This window comes from Labrus bergylta, chromosome 17 (genome assembly GCF_963930695.1).
Source record: "Labrus bergylta chromosome 17, fLabBer1.1, whole genome shotgun sequence".
In the NCBI taxonomy this organism is placed as follows: domain Eukaryota; kingdom Metazoa; phylum Chordata; class Actinopteri; order Labriformes; family Labridae; genus Labrus; species Labrus bergylta.
The window spans coordinates 8,795,480-8,815,933 of record NC_089211.1 but is presented as its reverse complement, the minus strand read 5'-3'; the positions used below and the strand labels follow the sequence as shown (position 1 = coordinate 8,815,933).

The following is a 20,454-nucleotide window of genomic DNA, read 5'->3' as shown; positions in this document are numbered from 1 at the left end:
GATCAAGTTGGAGAAAAGAGCCTAAATATAAAAGGCTTTTCTAAAATAGTACATCTTTATTTTTTGCAACTATTCAGGTGATTCAGCTTTTATCTTACAGTTATTCTTGTAGCGTTACGACTTTGTTCACAAAGTATTTTTTTAATGTGGCTCTAATCTCAGTTATTGTTACAACATATTCTAAAATATAACCATGTACAAATCTTTTTACTTTAACAGTCTGTGGTTTTATGCATATCAATAAAAACATGTTATAAAGTCATACTGCCCCCTTGTGTTTACCTTCAGAGACATGTAGAATAAAAATATTTCTAACATTAAAATCACAAATGTTCAAAATCTCTTAAAAATGTTAAACTTTTAACTAAAAGCACAAAAAGTTACAACATCAAGACAAAAGCCTGACATCAAGCAAAACATGGGGATTATAAAATCATACTCATTATTACAGGACAGGTATGACAGGTAGTATAGGTAGGACAGGTAGGACAGGTAGGACAGGTAGGACAGGTAGGACAGGTAGGATAGGTAGGACAGGTAGGAGTGGTTGGGCAAGTAGGACAGGTCTAATCAGACTCAAAGCTTCCAGGCGTTTCTCATCATGAGGATGAAGTAGACGTCGTTGTCGATGGAGGCGCTGACTCCGCAGTAATAGTTGATGAACTCCTCTTTGGTCACCTGCCAGAACAAAGAATTTTACATCAAACAGAATGACAACGTTCAGAACGAAACGACAAGAAGGAGGAGTCTGAAGAGGTAAACTACAAAGTAAAATCATGAGAGTTAAACTACAAAGTAAAAGCATAAGAGTTAAACTACAAAGTAAAAGCATAAGAGTTAAACTACAAAGTAAAAGCATGAGAGCTGAACTTCAAAGTAAAAGCATGAGAGTTGAACTACAAAGTAAAAGCATGAGAGTTAAACTACAAAGTAAAAGCATGAGAGTTCAACTTCAAAGTAAAAGCATGAGAGTTAAACTACAAAGTAAAAGCATGAGAGTTAAACTTCAAAGTAAAAGCATGAGAGATGAGCAGTTAATCGACCATGAAGCAGCTGGTTTCTGTCCAAAAAGAGGAATCCTTTTTATTAATGAATCACCTCCAATAAAAAAGCATCTACACCGACTTTATTTCAGCTCTATAAAACTTTGATGAATCTAAGATGAATCGTTAACAGACATTCAGTCAGACGCCCCTCGGTTTGTCAGATATGAGAGCAGTTATCAGGTCAAACCAACAGATGTTGCAGCGATGGAAGCGGGCAAGAGAAGTGGTTCAGATAGAAGTGATTGTACCCGACCTAAAAAGCCTCTGCATGTTTCTAATAAGCTCCACGAGCAGAAACGTGCTCAAACTAGGATCAATATTGGAGATGCTTTTGAAAAATGGAGAGAGGTTAGAACACAGAAAGGTTTACAGACCGATGCAGAGCTGGATAAACACTGAAGCTTCAGTGTCCACCACATGGTGACCTGCGTGAGCATCCACTCTAGAGAGGAGGGGGCGGGGGGAGACAGCTCTCTACAATGTTTAGAATTTAGACTGCAGTACCCATTTTAAACACTAGGGGTCAGAGTTACACATACTGCTTTAATGTGCAAATATTCCCATAAATAATCGCTCCACTCCAGCAGAAGGAAACAGAACAGAGTCATTGAGGAAACAAAGAAAACAGAGAGAAACGGGAAGCCGCTGCGACCTCCCTCCACCACCACCACCGCCAACATGAGCTACTTTATACCAGAACACAGCTCGCTCAGAGTTTCCAGGCGCTCCTCATCATCACGATAAAGTAGACGTCTGTGTCGATGGAAGCACTCACACCAGAATAGTAATTCATGAACTCTTCCTGAGTCACCTTCAGAGAGGAACACCAGCGTTAGCATTAGTACATCGTGTTCGCTCGGCCGTCCTCTGACAGCAACACTCAGGACGGGAAGCTTAGACGCAGAACAGCTGTGCTCTGTGTCTGTAAGTCCTTTAAAGGCGAGGAACATGACAAACCTTTCACACTTCTTCACGTCTACACTGAACAGAGTCTGGGAGGTGACATGGATGACTGTGAGTCACAAGTTCAGTGTAAAGTCTGGGATTATATTTTTTTATTATTATTAAATCCGCCTTCATGGCTTTGCTTTTTCCTATGTTGCGCCTGTCCCTCCTGTGCTGTGTTGCAGGTACCTGCTGTGTGATTGGATGAGCGCTCATTGCCTGTCACTCATTGGCCGGGAGCTGGTGCTGCATGCTGATGTATGATTGGAGGGGAGCTGATGGTGGGTGCTGATGCGTTAGTGGGTGAGAACAGTTTTTCTCAATCCTTTTCATACCACTGTTTTAACGTTCTCTAAACTGTTGGAAATACTAATAAAACGTCTGCTAACCACTAAATCACACACGCCTGTGAATAAAGACGCATGTGCGTGTTACTAATACCTGCATGCACTTTATAAATGGGAGGAGGGGAAAGAAACCGCTCGTGCATTCAAACACAGAACACACAGAATATGAACTTTACCCCCCAGGTTTGAATAACACTCCTGTCACGCTCGGGTCATCGTCTTTAAGTCTCCGACAGTAACACGCTCATCAGGCTAACTGCGTCTGTTACCTTTCCGTCTTTGTCGCACGGCGAGTCGAAGCTGTCCAAGAACTTCCTGAACACCTGATCCTCCGTCCACTCCCCATTCTGATACTTGGGGTGGTACTTGGCGTTATAAACCCCCCTCAGGTCTTCGATGGTGATCACGCCGTCTCCCGTCTTATCCAGCTTCCGAAACGCCTGCATGACCACCTCCTTCCTGGCTTTAGACATCTGCGGCTGCAACAACAGAAAGACTACATGTTTATTCATCGATGGGATTCTAACTGAATCCAGAATAATGACCTCCGTGGCTGAATGAGGGAAGGTTTCCCGCTCCTGGCCGCACAGTGAGGGGTCTGCAGTTTTACCCTCAGGGTGATGAGGAACTCGTCAAAGTCGATGGTCCCGTTCCCGTCGTGATCGAAGCGCTGAAAGATATCCGCTGCTTCCTGTTTCTCGATCAGGATCCCATAATCGTTCAAACCTTTCAGAAACTCCTTCAAGTCCAGAGAGCGATTTTTATCATCATCCATTATTTTAAAGGTCCTGAGAACACACCAACACAGCATGAAAGAACGTATTAAAAATCTCCAGCTGTCAGATAAATACAAAGTGAGGAGCCGTTCATGTCAACTTCAGAAGAAAATAACCAATATTCTGAAGAGGAGCATTCTGGGTAATGTAGGTACCAGTTTTGAAAAAGATTGTAGATTAAAAGTGGATATCTTCGTCTCAGTGGAGGAGGACTTCTCTAATCCGACCTTTACTAACAGTATCAGCCTCAGACATTTGATCTGGGCTGATGACCTCCTGATCAAGTCAACCTGTTCAGGACCAGGTTCATGAGGAGCTCACCTGCCCAGTCCTTTGATCCCAGACGATCCTCTGGCCAGACACTGCAGTCTGAGCCGCTCCACGGGGTCCGAACACTCCGACAGACGACGCCTGGCGTTCATCGCCATCTCTTGATCGTGTCTCGACGTCCCCGCCATCACTGACGGCAACAACAGAACAGGAGAACAATCATCACGTAAGGACAACAAGCATGTACACAAACACATACAAAGACCTTCCTCACTTATGAACCTCACGGTTCTGAACGTCTGGGAGGAAATTGTCATATATGAGGTGCAGATTATCTCCTATATTAAATCATCATGTGCAGATAAAGTATAAGTAAGTATATTCTGATAAAAACATTACAAAATCTATACATAGAGTTCATTCTCAGTCTTATTCTTATAAATACAATACTCTTATGCTGGTATGGTCTTATGGTACTATAGAGGGTTAATAGTTTCTGGTTCTGCTCCTAACTGTGTCTGCAGGCTCGTGACAGCAGGAAGTGGAGGGCTGTCGCGCTCGTATATTATAAATCGCTATTATAAACACATTTCAATAATCATTACATAAAAAACACATTAAATATAAAATAAGTTCAGAGAGGTTATATTCGACTGAAACTCACCGACACTTTTTAATCTTCAGCAGGAAACAACAACCGGGAGTCTTATTACTGCCCCTCCCCAAACGATCCGCGTTACTATGGAGATGTCATGTTGTCTGCTCTGATTGGCTGCCCAATCTAACATCAACAGAAATGGATCACCTTCTCGACGTGTTATCACCATGGTGTCGATACTGAACCGGTTCACTCACGTTCACTTACATTTTCACGACATTAAAGTAACGAACTTTACCGAGTGAACTTTACCGAGAGTCAAGTGTTACCTAACTTAACCAGCAGCGTTAGCTCAGCACTTCCTGAGTTTCTTTCACATTAAAAGCCTTAAACTGTGTATTGGTCTGTTATTGGTATGATAAGGACGTGTTGTTGTGTCAGTGGGAGAATCAGACACCATAGACTGTATATTACTATCAGTGATGACTGAAATCCTGTGTGCTTTGTTTCTGCAGTCGACATTTAGCATATCATCTGTGTAGTTTCTCTACTCCAGGGCTGTAGCTGGATAGTTTAGAAAAACCTGTGTTTTTGGTTCACTCTTTATATTTTAGAGAATACAACACTGCCCTCTTGGGGACATCCTCGTTTCTGGCTGTATGAGTATTAAAGCAGGTAAATGAGGGAAACAAAAATCACTAGACTATTAAAAATGACAGTGACAGAATCAGTCGTCTCACTGTCTTGAGATATGTGAAGCACCCGCGAACCATATCAGAGTCAGTGATCTGATGGATCTCTTTCACATTGGATTTTTTTCCCTTTATTAACAACAACAGAAAGCACAAATGATCTTATAACAATAAGACAATATCTTAGAAATGTGTGTGCGTGTGGCTGGTCTGACAGTTTAAATCAAATTAATTGTTTGAACTTGTGTCTGAATGTCACATTAGTTTAATTTGAGTATTTTCACTCTCAGGGCAGAAATTAAATGATTTTGCACTTTGTAGCAGTGTGAAAACAGAAACCTTCAAAAGGGAAAGGAGCTGGGGCTCCTAATTCGCCGACTGATTCTTCACCTGACTCATGATTGACTCCTGGTTGCCAGGCGGAAAATGGTATCAAAGTTGACATTTTCAGCATTTTAAAAACTGGAATAAGAAGTGATAAGGAAAGAAACCTTAAACTAGGGGGGTTAACATCCTCAAATGTCTACATTTTAACCAACTGATAGATAACAAGTTAAGAATCAATTAAGAAACCAGCGGCAACCTCGGGTGTTAAAAAAAGGGAGCCAATGTGGAACTGCAGGTCCTTGAGTGTTCGCTTGAGGCTGGCTCCAAAAGAACCAGAATAATTTACACCCCTCTTAATAGAATGTCGTCTTGACAATAGAAAAACATGTTTACAGCCTTGTTAAGGCCCGCCTTAAGCCTGGCTCACACTGCAGGAGTTTTAAAATCCTTCCCAATTTTGAATTCGGGCAGCTTCACACACTTTAGGAGAATCGTAACAGATATTCATCTCCATAATCTCAAACATGCTCACACTACAAGATATGAAAATCTTGGCACATCAAATACTACAGGATTTCCTTAAGATTATTGTTCTGTGACCTTACGTAAACAATGGAGGCGGCAGTTAAATGTGGGATTATTTTTATTTTGAGTGAAGAATTGTCTTGGGAGATGCGGGCAACATGGATTGTCTATTCTTCAGCAAGAGCTGGAAGTATGATTGTAACTATGAGCATTAAAGTAGTTCGGCGCACATGTGCGGGTTGCCTCCTGCCTCTGGTCGCCTCTATTACAATTAGCCTATTACTGTCCTCCCTCGTCTCTCTCAGTGATTGGAATCACACATGACTTCTGCCAGACCCTTTCATTACGTAATCATTCTACGTAAATTCTAAATATCAAAGGTTTTTAAATAAATCGAGGTGTTCCTGACGATCGCAAAGCAGATCAGAGATGTTATGATTGGATCTTCAAACGATTCACACTACTGAGCAGGTAATCTGTTCCAAGAAGCCTTGAGTCAGGAGCAACCCTGTGATTGTCGGGAAAGAAGAATCGGACCTCAAATGGGCCCCATTATCCTGCAGTTTGAGCCAAGCTCCAGCTCTTTGCCTGGAGTAAAGGTCTTGACACACCAAGCAGATGGCCAAGAACTGGTGGCGACGAAGGCCGCCCGTGTCGTCAGCGGGTGATGCCTTTTGTCTTGACCAAAAAGTTGCACTAGAACACACCGCAAGGACTACAGCCGACGGCCAACCACAACGTACATTCTTCTCATGTATGAGGAAACACCTCTCCATGCCAGCAGGGGGTGGTAGTCTGTAATCGTCATTCCAAAAAGGTGAAACCGGAAGAGGACAAGGAAGAACATGGATAAATAAACCGTTGTTGTGACATGAGAAGTCCATTATCTCACCGCTGTTGCTCAACACTCGTGATACAGGAACTTCTAATCTGGAATAATGTCTGATAAAAAAGGTGAACATGGCGTTGTCAGCCCTTGGTCTTTTATTAGTTGAACAAGAATAGAAGATGTGCTTCCGTATTTCTTCTCGTGCACTGGCTCTCCTGTTTCACTTAGCTGAACAGCCAATCAGAGAGTCCTATCCCCAACCGCGCTGGCGACGGCCCACACCGATTCAACATGTGGAATTGGCCAAAAAAAAAAAGAGGCCAATTGGGGCCATCGGGTCGCAACAGAGCTAGACACTCCGCAAAAACTAGGGGGGCGACCGCTCACCGCCTATCTCCTTGGTTTGTCAGCGCCTTTAGGTTAACTGAAAGTTTGATAGAATCAGCATTCACAATGTGGCAACGACCATGAATTTCCAAAACATCCTGTCAGAAACCAATGGGTGACATCGCTCATCGAGAATATGAGGCATGTTAGAAAACTTCCAAACATCCCTAATGTAAAACTTAAGTAGCAACTACTGTCTACAAGTAGTAAAAAAAAATTTAAATATTAAAAAAATGGAATATAAAGGGATAAACACAAAAACGACAAGCATCTGGAGTTCATTTTTTGCATTGACCATCATACTTCTATTAAGGCCTATTGAAATAACTAATGATTGTAAATGGACTTGAGCGTGTATAGCTGACTACTCAAGGAACTTTAAATATGAAACAATCTGTATTGAGGTGGTAGAGGCTGCCGTGGTCGAAGCTGTAGAGGCTGCTGTGGTAGATGCTGTCGTTGTAGAGGCTGCGGTGGTTGACGTGGTAGAGGCCGCCGTTATAGAGGCCGCCGTTGTAGAGGTGGTCGACATCGTAGAGGGCGCCGTTGTAGAGGTGGTCGAAGTAGTAGAGGCTGCTGTTGTTGACGTGGTCAAGGCAGCTGTGGTTGACGTTGTAGAGGCCGCTGTTGTCGAGGTGGTGGATGCAGCTGTGGTTGACATCGTAGAGGCCGCCGTAGTAGAGGCTGCTATTGTTGACGTGGTCGAGGCAGCTGTGGTTGACGTGGTAGAGGCCGTCGTTGTAGAGGTGGTCGATGCAGGGGTGGTTGAAGTAGTAGAGGCTGCTGTGGTTGACGTGGTAGAGACCGCCGTTGTAGAGGTAGTTGAAGTAGTAGAGGCAGCTGGAATTGCAGTAGTGGGTTGGTCACCAGTAAACGGCCTAATTGGAATTGCAATAAATCCCCAAAACTCAAAGTTGTCATAATCAAAAAATGTCTCCCGTGTTACCGTTATCACAGGAGGGCTTTGACCACCCTCTCTCGTCTCTGGGATGGATGGCTCTGTTGGTTGTGGTCTGGGTGGCGCCATTGTAGAGGTGGTGGATGTAGAGGTGGTTGAAGTAGCAGAGGCAGCTGTGGTTGACGTGGTCAGGGCTTCTGTTGTTGGGGCTTCTGTTGTTGGGGCTTCTGTTGTTGGGGCCTCTGTCGTCGAGGCATCCGGGTCCTCTGTCGTGGAGGCGGTCGGGGTCGTAACCTCTGTGGTTATAGAAGAAGTCAGGGCTTCAGTGGTAGTCGTAGTCTGGGCTACAGTGGTTGACATCGCAACAGTTGAGGTAGTTTCTGCTGTGCTGGTTCCGGTAGTTGCAATAGTGGGTTGGTCACCAGCAAATGGCCTAATTGGAATTGCAATAAATCCCCAAAACTCAAAGTTGTCATTATCAAAAAATGTCTCCTGTGTTACCGTTATCACAGGAGAGCTTTGACCACCCTCTGTCGTCTCTGGATGGATGGCTCTGTTGGTTGTGGTCTGGGTGGCACCGTTGTAGACGTGGTGGATGCAGGGGTGGTTGAAGTAGTAGAGGCTGCTGTCGACGAGGTGGCCGGGGTCTCTGTCGTGGAGGCGGTCTGGGCCTCAGGATTAAATGGCTCAATAGGAATCGCTTCAAAATCCCAAAGCTCAAACAGATCTATTTCCTGAACAGCACTGGGGTGACGAGCCCGCATAATAAGTGGTGCTGCATTGAAACAAGCTGCCAGCATTGTGAACATTTCCCCAGCCAAGTCCCCATAAATCATTTCAAAGATGGAATCCTGGAAGAAACCAATCACTTATTAGCATTCATTCTCAAAGTTTATAGTTTGGGTCATGTGTCAGGCCATCCTTACCATGTCTGCAGGATTTGATATCTGCACAAATGCTGCACCTTTGATCTTTGAAGTTAGCAGTTAACAGTGACATTTTTACCCAGAGCTTTGACCTTCTTCAGTTTCGTTCTAAGTGGCAGTTCCACTGTGACATCATTCTTTCTGCAACTCACCATAGGGGATGAAAGTTACACACTAATGGGTGAAAGCATGGATACTACAGCGGCATGCTCAAGGGGCTTTCCTGAACCTGTGTCGAGAGCTAGAGATAAATAAAACCTCCCAACAGCCAATCAGAGAGATCCCTCTCAACATCTTGAATTGGCGACCCTGACGGGTAGCGACTGAGCCAGACACATCACATGAACTAGGGCGACGACCGATCACCAACGGTCCAACAAGGATGGACGGCCTACGTTCTCTTTGGTGTGTCAGGGCATTTAGAGTCAACTTGTGTTTGAACTTCCTGAACTAGCTGCAAAGTGCTTTCAGTTATATTAATTTAAAAGACGAAGCACACCCATGATCCGATATGGCAGCTGATGTAAGGGATCCTCAGCATCAGCCAGGGCCCGAAGGTACGAGCAGAACCACGACATTCATCCGGTAAAGACAGCAACCTTTTCCCATCTGCGGACACAGAATGAGGACAAAACTCATGTTTCTTTTAGAAAGAGAAAAGATTTGATTGAGTTCAGGTGACTGACTGTTAAATACTTAATGAGTAAAAGTGACTCATGATGAGCTTACACATTTCTTCATGTGGCATTGTTGTATGTTTTTAGATTCTCTACACAATCATGTATCCATCCATATAAAACGGAAACAATCTCCACACTAAAATCCAAAAGCTACAACAAAGATTATTTTGACTTTTTAAAATGGAGGGTAAAGGTGGTATAAACTTACCGTGGCCAACAAGAACAAACACACAACAAAAGGCCCAAAAGATTTCCATAAGTAGTATCAATGTGCAAACAAAAAACACAAAATCTCATTAAATTTACACAAGTGTGCTGTCAACGTAAAAAGAATAAATAAATATCAAACTTGCTGCAAAGTGAAAAACGCACAACCCCAGTAAACAAAGGAAACAGACACTATTTTAAAATGTCACAACATCAGTGCTACAGGCCTGTAGGGGGCGCTCTGCTCAATTCATTTATATGAAACACTGCAAAAACCTCTACTACAGGTGTGTATGAGAGGAACAAATGCAGCAATGAAGCATGAATGGATGAGTTAATACTGACGGACTCTTTACTCAGCAGCCTCTACAATCAGTGTGTGTGTGTGTGTGTGTGTGTGTGTGTGTGTGTGTGTGTGTGTGTGTGTGTGTGTGTGTGTGTGTGTGTGTGAGGTACGACCTGTGATGTTAAAGTACTTTGAGTAGTCAGAAGACTAGAAAAGATTTAAACAAGCTCAAGTCCAGTTACCGTTTAGTTGAGTTGGTAAAAAAATGTTTACCGTCGACTGTTAAACCAGCTGCAGGTGAACAAATCAAACTCACCTTCCAGACTCAGGGCTAAGTGTCGGACCAACGAGAAGCGAACAGACAGCGTCCTGTCGCTGCAGCGATACTGAGGCCGTCCGATGTTTAACACCGATCCTTCACCGCCACGCTGAGACGCTGAAACAGAAAGTTCATGTGCACCGATTAAAACCGTCACAAAAAGTTTAATTATTGAACTGCACAACTAAAACTTCACTAACCGTCAAACTTCTATCAACAGCCCTTTTATTTCCTTCTGTCTATAAAGTGACTCTCCCTTTATTTGGGACATTTGGGATAATTAACTGTGCAAAGGACTGAAGCTGGTTAAAAGATTGGCGTCATTTTAATTAGAAATTGATAAAAGTATATTCGTGGTTTAGTTTTTGTGTCACTTCTTGGACTTTGGGTGATATTTAGGGCCGCCTGATGGTTAAACGTGTTGACGTTAATGTGACGCTCTCACTCAGACTTCTTCTTTCACTTCTTTACCTTCCACAAACCTCCACACCGGCTCCGGATAAAACCTCCTCCCGATCCGGGTCTCATCCTGCGGCTCGGAGTCCGAGGTCAGGACCTGCGGTCCGGCCGGACCTCTGACTGCGTCCCGGTGCGGCTCCTGTTCCGTGCTGAGCCGGGCTAAAGCCAGCAGACTGACCCAAACCCAAGCCATCATCACCGCTCCGAAACGTGCAGACATGCCGTGATCCGCTCCGAGTCGCTGCCAGCCGACAAACAACGAGGAACCGTCTGAGGCTGCACGAGGAGCCGGACACACACCTGCGGATAAATGAGCGCGAGACACCTGGAGCACCTGCTGATTGGACAATTAGGACCGGAACTTGAACCGCTGCATGCGCACGTTTCTGTTAAACGTCAGTTTTACAGTTTAAGATTATTTATTTATAATTAAAATAAAACTAAGTTTATGATTATTGCTTTCTATAGATAATGAACTATCTTTAGATGCAGTTCATAGTGGATTTTAGGATTATCTAAACTTTAAGGTTTAGTTGAATTATAGAGCATCACTGCATCTTTATTTTACACTTACACTCACAGTCATATGTTCATGAAAGCAGAGCATCACTTTATCACAGATTTTCTTAGACAGTAGAGGGCGCTCCAAGGAGAAAAGGTTGGAAACCAAACCACTGATAAAAACATTGTTTATCTCCTCTTCCTCACCTGATAAATAAAAGTAGTTTATCTCCTCTTCCTCACCTGATAAATAAAAGTAGTATACCTCCTCTTCCTCACCTGATAAATAAATGTAGTTTACCTCCTCTTCCTCACCTGATAAATAAAAGTAGTTTACCTCCTCTTCCTCACCTGATAAATAAAAGTAGTTTACCTCCTCTTCCTCACCTGATAAATAAAAGTAGTTTACCTCCTCTTCCTCACCTGATAAATACATGTAGATTATCTCCTCTTCCTCACCTGATAAATAAAAGTAGTTTACCTCCTCTTCCTCACCTGATAAATAAAAGTAGTTTACCTCCTCTTCCTCATCTGTCTGATAAATAAATGTAGTTTATCTCCTCTTCCTCACCTGATAAATAAAAGTAGTTTATCTCCTCTTCCTCACCTGATAAATAAAAATAGATTATCTCCTCTTCACCTGATAAATAAAAGTAGTTTATCTCCTCTTCCTCACCTGATAAATAAAAATAGATTATCTCCTCTTCCTCACCTGATAAATAAATGTAGTTTACTTCCTCTTCCTCACCTGATAAATAAAAGTAGTTTACCTCCTCTTCCTCACCTGATAAATAAATGTAGTTTATCTCCTCTTCCTCACCTGATAAATGAATGTAGTTTACCTCCTCTTCCTCACCTGTCTGATAAATGAATGTAGTTTACCTCCTCTTCCTCACCTGTCTGATAAATGAATGTAGTTTACCTCCTCTTCCTCACCTGTCTGATAAATAAATGTAGTCTACCTCCTCTTCCTCACCTGTCTGATAAATAAATGTAGTTTAGCTATATAAAAGTGTTAAAGTAGTCAGATGTTGTCGACCTTAAGGTAAATCTGTTAACGGCTCGATAGTGTCATGGAGGCGTGGTTATAGTCATACCTCAGGCTGTGGGGGAGGGGCCTAATATGAGATCCTGCTCATGGGCCCTGACTGCAGGTTTGGTGGACAGTTGATGTTTGTCATTACCCAACTCCGAGCTGAACACTGCAAGGGGGGAGGGGGGGGGTCCATGTGGGCTTATTGGCTCTAGAGCGCCCTCTGTCTGTGGTAAGTGGACACAGCTACTCTCAGTATGGATGAGAACACCTCATGTTATTCAGGACACAGGCACACACACCTTAAACAACATGAAGTCAACAGTCTTTCAAACCCTTCACAGTTCACAATGATTGTAGTGATGTCATCATAATAAACATGGAGGCAGACCTCAGCTGTTCTGAGTCCAGGTGGGATAAATTGCTGAGTCATCATCACTTAAGAAGGATTTTATTAAACTGTTAAAATGTTACGATCGTTTCATTTAATAAGGCAACATGTACAGCGAGTGGGCGGAGCCTGAGGAGGCTAACGGCGGGGCTTTAGGTTCACAGTTTGGCCTTGTTCATCCTGCCCATCAGTTTCTCCAGTTTCATGGCGAGCGTCATGTCACCTTTGATCCGAAGCTTCCCCGACATGAATGCCATCGTCGGCTTCAGCTTCCCTGAAACCGCCACACAGAGATACAGCTGTTACCATGGAAACAACAGCACAAAATCTCACCACGCTCATCGCTGTGGTTACAGCATCACATTCGATAACTGTTTTTTTTTTACCAGCAGCAGGCTCAGTTCACGTTATTACCATGGTGATGACTCACCTGCAAACATCTTGCTGAAGTCATTTGAGTCCATCGTCATGACAACATCAGCCTTGATGGGCGGCTGGCCCTGCCCCGCGCTGCCGGAGCCGCTCTTCAAGTCCAGAAACCAAACGCCAGGGTTCTCTCCTTATATGGACACAAACACATCAGTGTCCCGCTAGTTGTCCTTATATGGACATTAAGACCATCAGAGGATGTCCTTTTATGGACATTAAGACCATCAGAGGATGTCCTTTTATGGACATTAAGACCGTCACCTTTTATAGACACAAACACATTCACATGATCTCCTTATATGGATACTGTTGGACACCTATGTTACCTGATAGGTCGAACTGATAAATGCCCTGCGTCGACTTGACGACGTCCTCGTTGAGGACTCCTCTGATGACGTTGAAGGTGCTTTCTATTGGTCCACTGGAGGACGTGGCTGATGTTGGTGGTTTGAAGGCAGGAGTCGCTCCTATCAACGAAAAAGACAAAGAAGGAGCCTTCATCAAACACTAGGGGGCGATGGACAGACATCTAAGGAACTCCTGAACATTTGAAACTATTATCGCTACAGTTTTAAAAAATCATCAGATTTATTGATTATCTGAATGTTTCACCGTGTTGCTCCATCTGCTCCACCAGAGACTCAGGAGCTTCATCCAGGAAAAAGTCTGGCAATAAGGGGTGACCTGTGGACCAATCAGAGAGCACAGTAAGCACCACACAACTTGTGTTTGTTTGTGAACAGGCTGTACCTATGCTAGGTTAGAGTTAGCTCAGTTAGCCTGTACTTACCTGGCTGGACGGCGTACTGGTCAAAGTCTTTGATTCCCTCCTCCTTCAGGATGTCTTCATCAACCACGAAGTGACCCGTGTAGTCTTTCGGCTTGGACAGGATGGCATAGGCGGCGTCGGCCATGATGTCAGCTGTACGACACTGCTTACCCACGCCATCTCCGCCCAACATGTCCATGGCTGCTGTCTGGATCGCTATGGCAACATCACACAGGTAAGATCAGGGTTTAACCATGCTAGCTTACTACAGGAGTCTATAAGAAGTATGTTAGCATGCTGACAAGAACCCACTAACCGGTTCGGGGCCAGAGGGCGTTGACTGCGATTTGTCCTCTGAACTCTTCAGCCATCCCCAGCACGCACATGGACATGCCGTACTTCGCCATTGTGTATGCTAAAACAACAAACAGACAAATAAACAGAACGATTATCACTGCACAGGTGCATGATGGGATGCTGGCTGGTCCGTTGCTATGGTTACCTGTGTGGTTTTTGAACCAGACGGGGTTGAGGTTGAGTGGAGGCGACAAGTTCAGGATGTGAGGACTGCGACTCTTCAGCAGGTGAGGGAGAACGAGTTTGGACCTGAAAAACACAAACGCTCCTTGACTAAGGCTCGTGTCCTGAAACTCGTTAACTGACGTTTGCTACCTGAGACTCGTTCCCTCAGGCTAGTTAACTTAAACTCGTTAACTGAAACTCTTCACCTGCAATAAAAAACTAGTAAAGTTTAACTTCAGCTTCTGTGTGTGTGTGTGTGTGTGTGAGAGAATGTGTTTCTGTGTATGTGTGAGTGCGTCTGTGTGTGTGTGTGTGTGTGTGAGAGAATGTGTTTCTGTGTGTGTGTGTGTGTGTGTGTGTGTGTGTGTGTGTGTGTGTGTGTGTGTGTGTGTGAGAGAATGTGTTTCTGTGTGTGTGTGAGTGCGTATGTGTGTTTGTGTGTGTGAATGTGTGTGTGTGTGCGTACGTCAGGTAGGTCCCCCTCAGGTTGATTCCCAGCATCAGGTCGACCTTCTTCATTGGCGTCTCCAAAGTTCCCGTCAGACTGATGGCACTGGCATTGTTAATCAGGATGTCGATTCCTACCAATCAGAAACAAGCTCTGTTATGATGTCATCGAGAGTTTTGGGGTCGTAGGTTATCCTGGTCTGTTAGGCCTCAAGTCAGTGGCCGTTTCAGAATAGCCACAGTTCAGTACGTACTATTCAGTATGGAGTTTCAGTATACTGAAGTCTCGTGGTCATTCAATGGTCATTTTTTGGGTCCACCTCAGTATACTGAACATTTCAGTATGGATACTAACTTCCAGGTTTCATGCAGTATGGATCAGATGCATCCTTTCAGGAAATGAATTGTATTTTAACTCCCACAATGCAGTGCTAAGTTAAACATAAATCGTCACTTCACGTCCGCCTCCAAATCAAAACAAACGAGCGTGGATTAATTGAATCAATTTTTAATCTAGAGTTAAAGTCCCGACTGAAATCACTACTTTTAATTAACAACAGAACATATAACAAATATCTGCATTATTATAAAACCTTTCCCCCTCTATTTAAATAATGATTTCACTATTTAAATGCGTCTTTATTGGTTTATTTTATATTCCATATATTACTGTCTTTCATTTGTACTTTCCTTTATGTACTGTATGTTATTTAGTTATTTAATCTGCCTTTTACTTGTGATATTGTTTTTTTTTACCTGACTCTATATGCGCATTACTCCTTTTGAATAAAGCTAAAAAAATAAAAATAAAAATGGGTGAATGCGGCCGGTTCGGGTAACGTAAATGACGCCGCTTCCATACTGAATGAATCAGATGAAGTAGGAACAAATATCTGTCTACTGTGCGTGCATACTGAATAGTAGGTACTAACAGTATACAGCACGCATAGTAGGTACTGACTACTGACTACTGACAGATTGAGTAGGTACTTGGCAATTCGGATGCAGCCAGGGTTTGGCTCTCTGCTCTCTTTGAACCTGGGCAGATCACCATGGTAACTGACTCTAGACTCCTCACCTGGTCAGTGATGTCATTTCAATGCATTATTACCTGGAGATGTTCTCTGTGGGAGTCACAGATCTTTAGCTGAAGGTATACGTTCATGGAACCGTAACGTTTGTAATGTTACAGAACGACGTCGTTCAGTTATAGTTTTGACACGTTTGTGTGTTACAGGTGTCAGGTGTCGTACAACGGGAAGTGAACGATGATGACAGCAGATTTGGTCATGATCTCCTGACAGGTGTGTTTTATCACAGATTCAATCGGACAAAGGATTTGACCTGAAGTGATTTCTGTGTATTTTCACGCAGTGGAAGGTTATCAGACCTGATTCAATCTGACCTCCACTCCGGTACAGGCAGAAAGCTGGAGTGCCGCAACAAAGGAGTTTATGTTGTTATTACACACGACAACACGAGATAATATGATGTACGTTTTATAAAACTGTATAAACACATCAACAAACACATATACGGTCATTGTGCTGAACCGTCAAAACAAAGTGTTTTATTCTGAAAATAAACCGGATGTTTTAATGTTGTCTGACTTCCTGTCCCGCTCGATCTGCTCTGTGGTGATGCTCCATGCTCCGGAGACTCAGCGGGGTAAATGGAGGAAGATTTTCTAATTTCTAAAATGATTTGATGCGACGAGGTAAACTTTAGAACACAGAAATGAAATCCTAAATAAACTTTGGTTTATTTTCTGCTCAGTTTAAATGAAACAGTCTGAACGTCGTCTCACCTCCAAACTTGTCCACAGCTTTCTGAACAGCTTCTCCAATCTGCTGCTCGTCACGGATATCAACAACGCAGGCCAACGCTTTCCCACCGGCTGCCTCCACTGAAACACACAAAACACACATTAAATAACCTAAACACACAGGAACACAGAGACGACATCAAACACAACAAACAAAGACAAACAGACAGAGGAAAGTAAACCGCGATGACATCACAGCCCCTGACCCGAGGAGTGTTTTTAGTGTAATGTTTGAATGAATGGAGAAGCGTCACTGAACACAGACCGGTCCTCCTTAGAATCATAATCATTAAAACGATTCAAAAAGACGTTTAAGTCATCAAACTCAGAGTCTGACTTTCCAGCAGGCAGGTCCAAAACAGATTGAACGCCCTCCCAAGCAGGCGTGAGTGAGTGTTCAGTGTTTAATAGCTAATTTACCGTCTTCTTCTTCTGTGGTCATTATTTTTGTACCTGACCCCCTCTAAGTGAAAACGCCTCCAGCTGATTCTGTTAGCGTCTCCACTTCAAACTGAAGGAGTTAAATTTAAGGAAAACACAGCTCGACAGACTCTGGTTCAGGAAGTAGATTTCTCCGTTCAAATCCTCCGTTGACATTTGACTAAATCTTTAAATCAAGAGATTGAAGCCTGTAACCATGACAACCAGCTACCACAATACTATAAAGCATTTGATTCGGCACAAAAACAGCGTTAAAAACAGAGAGGAAAGGTACCAGACTGGGTACTTACACAAAGTCAAGGAACTACACATCCCACAATACATTACAAATGATCCCTCTTCTCCTTAAATGTTACTTTAGTCGTTGTTATAATGTCTTAAGTACATTTACTGTTAGCTAACCATCTAGATAGCAAAAATATCTGTTCGAAACATTGCCATGGTAACAGCAAGCTCCACCAATCAGAGACCTCGCTGTGACATTGTGATTGTGGGTATTATAGTTATTTTCACAGATGTCGGAATAAACCATGTTGTTCTTAAAACGGTGTTGATATCAGATGAACTTGTGTCTCCTACATGAGCAGACACCATCGTTTCACACTCAGGTAGCTCGTGGTCAGTCTACCTGTGACATCATGGCTCATGATCAAATCCACTATGGAGAAAATTAACAGGATTTTTTTCTTCGGTAACCACACTGTTGAGCTCTATAAACTTTAACATTATTTTACCAAACAAACAGGAAGAAAGTTTTAGCCCATTAGCATGTTAGTCCGTTAGCTCCTCACCCTCCTGGGCGGCGGTGTAGATGGTTCCTGGTAGTTTGGGATGGGGCTCAGCGGTCTTGGCGGCAATGATGATGTTGGCTCCGTCTCTGGCGGCCTTCAGAGCTATGGCTTTACCGATCCCTCGGCTCGCTCCGGTGATAAAGAGCGTGCAGCCGGCTAACTTCCTGAAACACACAGAGACGGTTTTATTAACACATGGCGTCGTAAAAATTAAAGTATGGAACATTAAGAAAACCTTATTAGCCAACATGCTAACACAACAGGCTCACATGAAGGTCTGGCGTGCTAACAGTTTCCTCCTGCTTACAGTCTTTGTGCTAAGCTAGGCTAAGTGAAAAGTGTGTGTGTGTCAAAGGAAACCTGCTGGGTTTCTTTTTGTTTAAGTAAAATCTGCATTTTGAAGAAACAACTTTTCCACCTCTGGGCTCAAACTGCCGTCTTTCTGGTTCTTCAGCTCTCGTGTGGTCGAAGACGCCATCGTGTGAGTGAATCAAATATTTACGTTCTTTTTTATGACCCAGTTTTAAAACGAAATAAGCTGTTATTTTACTGATCCATAGTATGAAAACTTTACTGTATGTTTTATATTAAAATCTTTTTACCGACTCAGACACAGAGAGAGAATGATCTCACCCCGTGTGTGCAGATCGAGACATGAGCTAATCAGACCTATTTGGTTTTTTGAACCAGGCTGTAAACATGTTAATCTCTGCTGTAAAAACAGGCTTTTTAGAATGGGTGTGTATGTGACTTCCTGTGCTTCTGCAGCCAGCCTCTAGTGGACACTCGAGGAACTGCAGGATTTTACACTTCAGCATTATTCATTTTTCAACACTGCTGCTTGTTTTCTTACTGACACCAGTTTAAATAAGATCATGTAAAGCTGCTCCGTCGGTTTCACATCCTGAGAACGATATGGGCTCTTTAACGAAAGTCACTAAATAATAAAGTTACTTCATGAATATTTTTCCTATGTGTCATGTTTGAAAAATAGAAAGTACAATGAGAACCATTGTTAACCAAGGCAGCATGTTAGCTCCCAGGTTCCTCCTTCACTGAACTCATGTGAGAACTTCACCTACTTAATAATCTCGCTCAGAGGTCAAGAACAGAGATCAACCCTGATCTCAGGTCAGTCTCTGTTATGATCAGTTCGGCTCTTTTACTGTCTACATCTACAGCGTGTCCTCTTAATTACACTTCACTTCACTTTGATTTTAGTCAGTAAACTTCGCAGGATCAGTTTAAACACCACCAGAGTTCTCTCACAAAACTCCATAGAAGAAACAGTAACTTTACAAAAAGAACTTGCATATGGAGCACAGGGTTGAGATATCAGAACCAAACTCACTACATTTCTGTAGTAGGTAGTTCAACACATAATTCGGGCTCTTGAAGGGTCTACTTTAATGAAAGGTGTTGGCTAAAATCTCCGTTTCTGGTTCTTTGTTTTCCAGCTGGTGCGACGTGGACTCAATGAAAAGGTCCAGGAATAATTCAGAGGACTTCAGACGGGATTCTGTATTCAGCTCACAAATGCTCAACAACAAGGGTGCGAAGCAGGACAAGCGTTGACCAAACTCCGTAGAGAAAATCGTCAACTTTATACTCTTCCTGGTCAAAGGTCATAAAACAGATAAACGGGAATCAAACTTCGCACTAATAAAATAGTAAATATGTTTCGGTCACATCGGCTTCATCAGAGTTTCAAATGACAGCTGCTCGATTCAATTAAAGCTCATTTAATGCCGAGTTTTCATAAGGTTCAGTAATGACAGCCTGGAAGAGATCACATTATTTAACAGTGACTCTGTCTGAGAAGCTCACGTGCACTCACCCTGTGTTCTGCAGCATGGTGGCTCAGGTGTGGAAGGGAAAAGGTAAAGAAGCGTTCACAGTATCAAGCTGAAGAATGACAACCTGTCTTTTTCTCCACCTTTCACCCACTTCAAGATGTCAAGTCACCCGGATTTCACCTACTCTGCTCCACTTCCGGTCTGCAGGCAAAGATTCTCACGGGTCCACGAGATGTTTAACTCGTAGCTTATTACCCCAAGCGGCAACCTCCAGTGTTTGTGACAATGAAGCGATGCTGAAGTGAAAAATCCTGCAGTTCCTCGAGTGTCCGATTAAGGCTTGCTTCATAAGTCAAAGGAAAATAAAGAGAAAAAGGTAAAGGTACAAAACTGTGAACATATTTTTCTTCCAGAGTCATGGAACTCTCTGACAACAATGCAGCAGCCAGTATGTCCTCCTTCTAACTTTAGAGTCTGGTCCTGAATGATCTGGATTTGTTTGGACCAGAGAAGGTAGCCGGTTTTATGGCACCCCCACACGGCCGTTTTGGACGCCCCTCGGTTTACCAGATATGAGAGCAGTTATCAGGTCAAACCAACAGGTGTTGCAGCGATGGAAGCGGGCAAGAGAAGTGGTTCAGATAGAAGTGATTGTACTCGACCTAAAAAGCCTCTGCATGTTTCTAATAAGCTCCACGAGCAGAAACGTGCTCAAACTAGGATCAATATTGGAGATGCTTTTGAAAAATGGAGAGAGGTTAGAACACAGAAAGGTTTACAGACCGATGCAGAGCTGGATAAACACTGAAGCTTCAGTGTCCACCACATGGCAACCTGCGTGAGCATCCACTCTAGAGAGGAGGGGGGGAGACAGCTCTCTACAATGTTTAGAATTTAGACTGCAGTACACATTTTAACCCCTAGGTTTCAGAGTTAAATGTCTGCACTCTGTGATATAGAAATGTCCATTTAAAGGCTTTATATGCATTTTT

General features: G+C 43.2%; 3 protein-coding genes across 3 annotated transcripts; all 3 read right to left on the bottom strand.

Annotated features, from left to right (window-relative positions):
* Window positions 1–374: 374 nt before the first annotated feature.
* On the bottom strand, window positions 375–10,877 carry LOC109986333 (calcyphosin-like protein). Its single transcript, XM_065965701.1, has 6 exons — window positions 10,530–10,877; window positions 10,056–10,175; window positions 3,436–3,574; window positions 2,949–3,126; window positions 2,608–2,817; window positions 375–678 (listed from the first exon to the last, which is right to left on the bottom strand). The coding sequence occupies exons 1-6, from the start codon at window positions 10,735–10,737 to the stop codon at window positions 577–579; spliced, it is 957 nt and encodes a 318-aa protein (XP_065821773.1). The 5' UTR covers window positions 10,738–10,877; the 3' UTR covers window positions 375–576.
* Window positions 4,779–9,314, bottom strand: LOC136183202 (uncharacterized). Its single transcript, XM_065965791.1, has 4 exons — window positions 9,296–9,314; window positions 9,066–9,175; window positions 8,142–8,367; window positions 4,779–7,936 (listed from the first exon to the last, which is right to left on the bottom strand). Exons 1-4 carry the CDS (start codon window positions 9,312–9,314, stop codon window positions 7,107–7,109), a joined length of 1,185 nt encoding a protein of 394 aa, XP_065821863.1. The 3' UTR covers window positions 4,779–7,106.
* A 1,609-nt stretch (window positions 10,878–12,486) lies between the features above and the next one.
* hsdl2 (hydroxysteroid dehydrogenase like 2) lies at window positions 12,487–19,662 on the bottom strand. The gene is made up of 11 exons (XM_020636940.3): window positions 19,504–19,662; window positions 17,667–17,830; window positions 16,417–16,515; window positions 14,629–14,743; window positions 14,143–14,246; window positions 13,957–14,055; window positions 13,662–13,856; window positions 13,484–13,555; window positions 13,198–13,338; window positions 12,873–13,001; window positions 12,487–12,716 (listed from the first exon to the last, which is right to left on the bottom strand). The coding sequence occupies exons 1-11, from the start codon at window positions 19,518–19,520 to the stop codon at window positions 12,601–12,603; spliced, it is 1,251 nt and encodes a 416-aa protein (XP_020492596.1). The 5' UTR covers window positions 19,521–19,662; the 3' UTR covers window positions 12,487–12,600.
* Window positions 19,663–20,454: the final 792 nt, after the last annotated feature.

What these genes read in the sequence shown, in the direction of transcription:
- LOC136183202 (XM_065965791.1), bottom strand. An exon ending in GCTGCCATATCGGATCATGG is followed by an intron (nt 8,368 to 9,065) that starts GTGTGCTTCGTC and finishes TTCAGGAAATAG; the next exon opens with ATCTGTTTGAGCTTTGGGAT. An exon ending in AAAGCTCTCCTGTGATAACG is followed by an intron (nt 7,937 to 8,141) that starts GTAACACAGGAG and finishes CTATAACCACAG; the next exon opens with AGGTTACGACCCCGACCGCC.
- LOC109986333 (XM_065965701.1), bottom strand. Translation starts at nt 10,737, where the DNA reads ATGTCTGCACGTTTCGGAGCGGTGATGATGGCTTGGGTTTGGGTCAGT. An exon ending in GGTGTGGAGGTTTGTGGAAG is followed by an intron (nt 10,176 to 10,529) that starts GTAAAGAAGTGA and finishes TTTCTGTTTCAG; the next exon opens with CGTCTCAGCGTGGCGGTGAA. An exon ending in AGTTCCTCATCACCCTGAGG is followed by an intron (nt 2,818 to 2,948) that starts GTAAAACTGCAG and finishes CTGTTGTTGCAG; the next exon opens with CCGCAGATGTCTAAAGCCAG.
- hsdl2 (XM_020636940.3), bottom strand. An exon ending in CGCCCTCTGGCCCCGAACCG is followed by an intron (nt 13,857 to 13,956) that starts GTTAGTGGGTTC and finishes ATGTTGCCATAG; the next exon opens with CGATCCAGACAGCAGCCATG. An exon ending in GGAGCAGATGGAGCAACACG is followed by an intron (nt 13,339 to 13,483) that starts GTGAAACATTCA and finishes TTTCGTTGATAG; the next exon opens with GAGCGACTCCTGCCTTCAAA.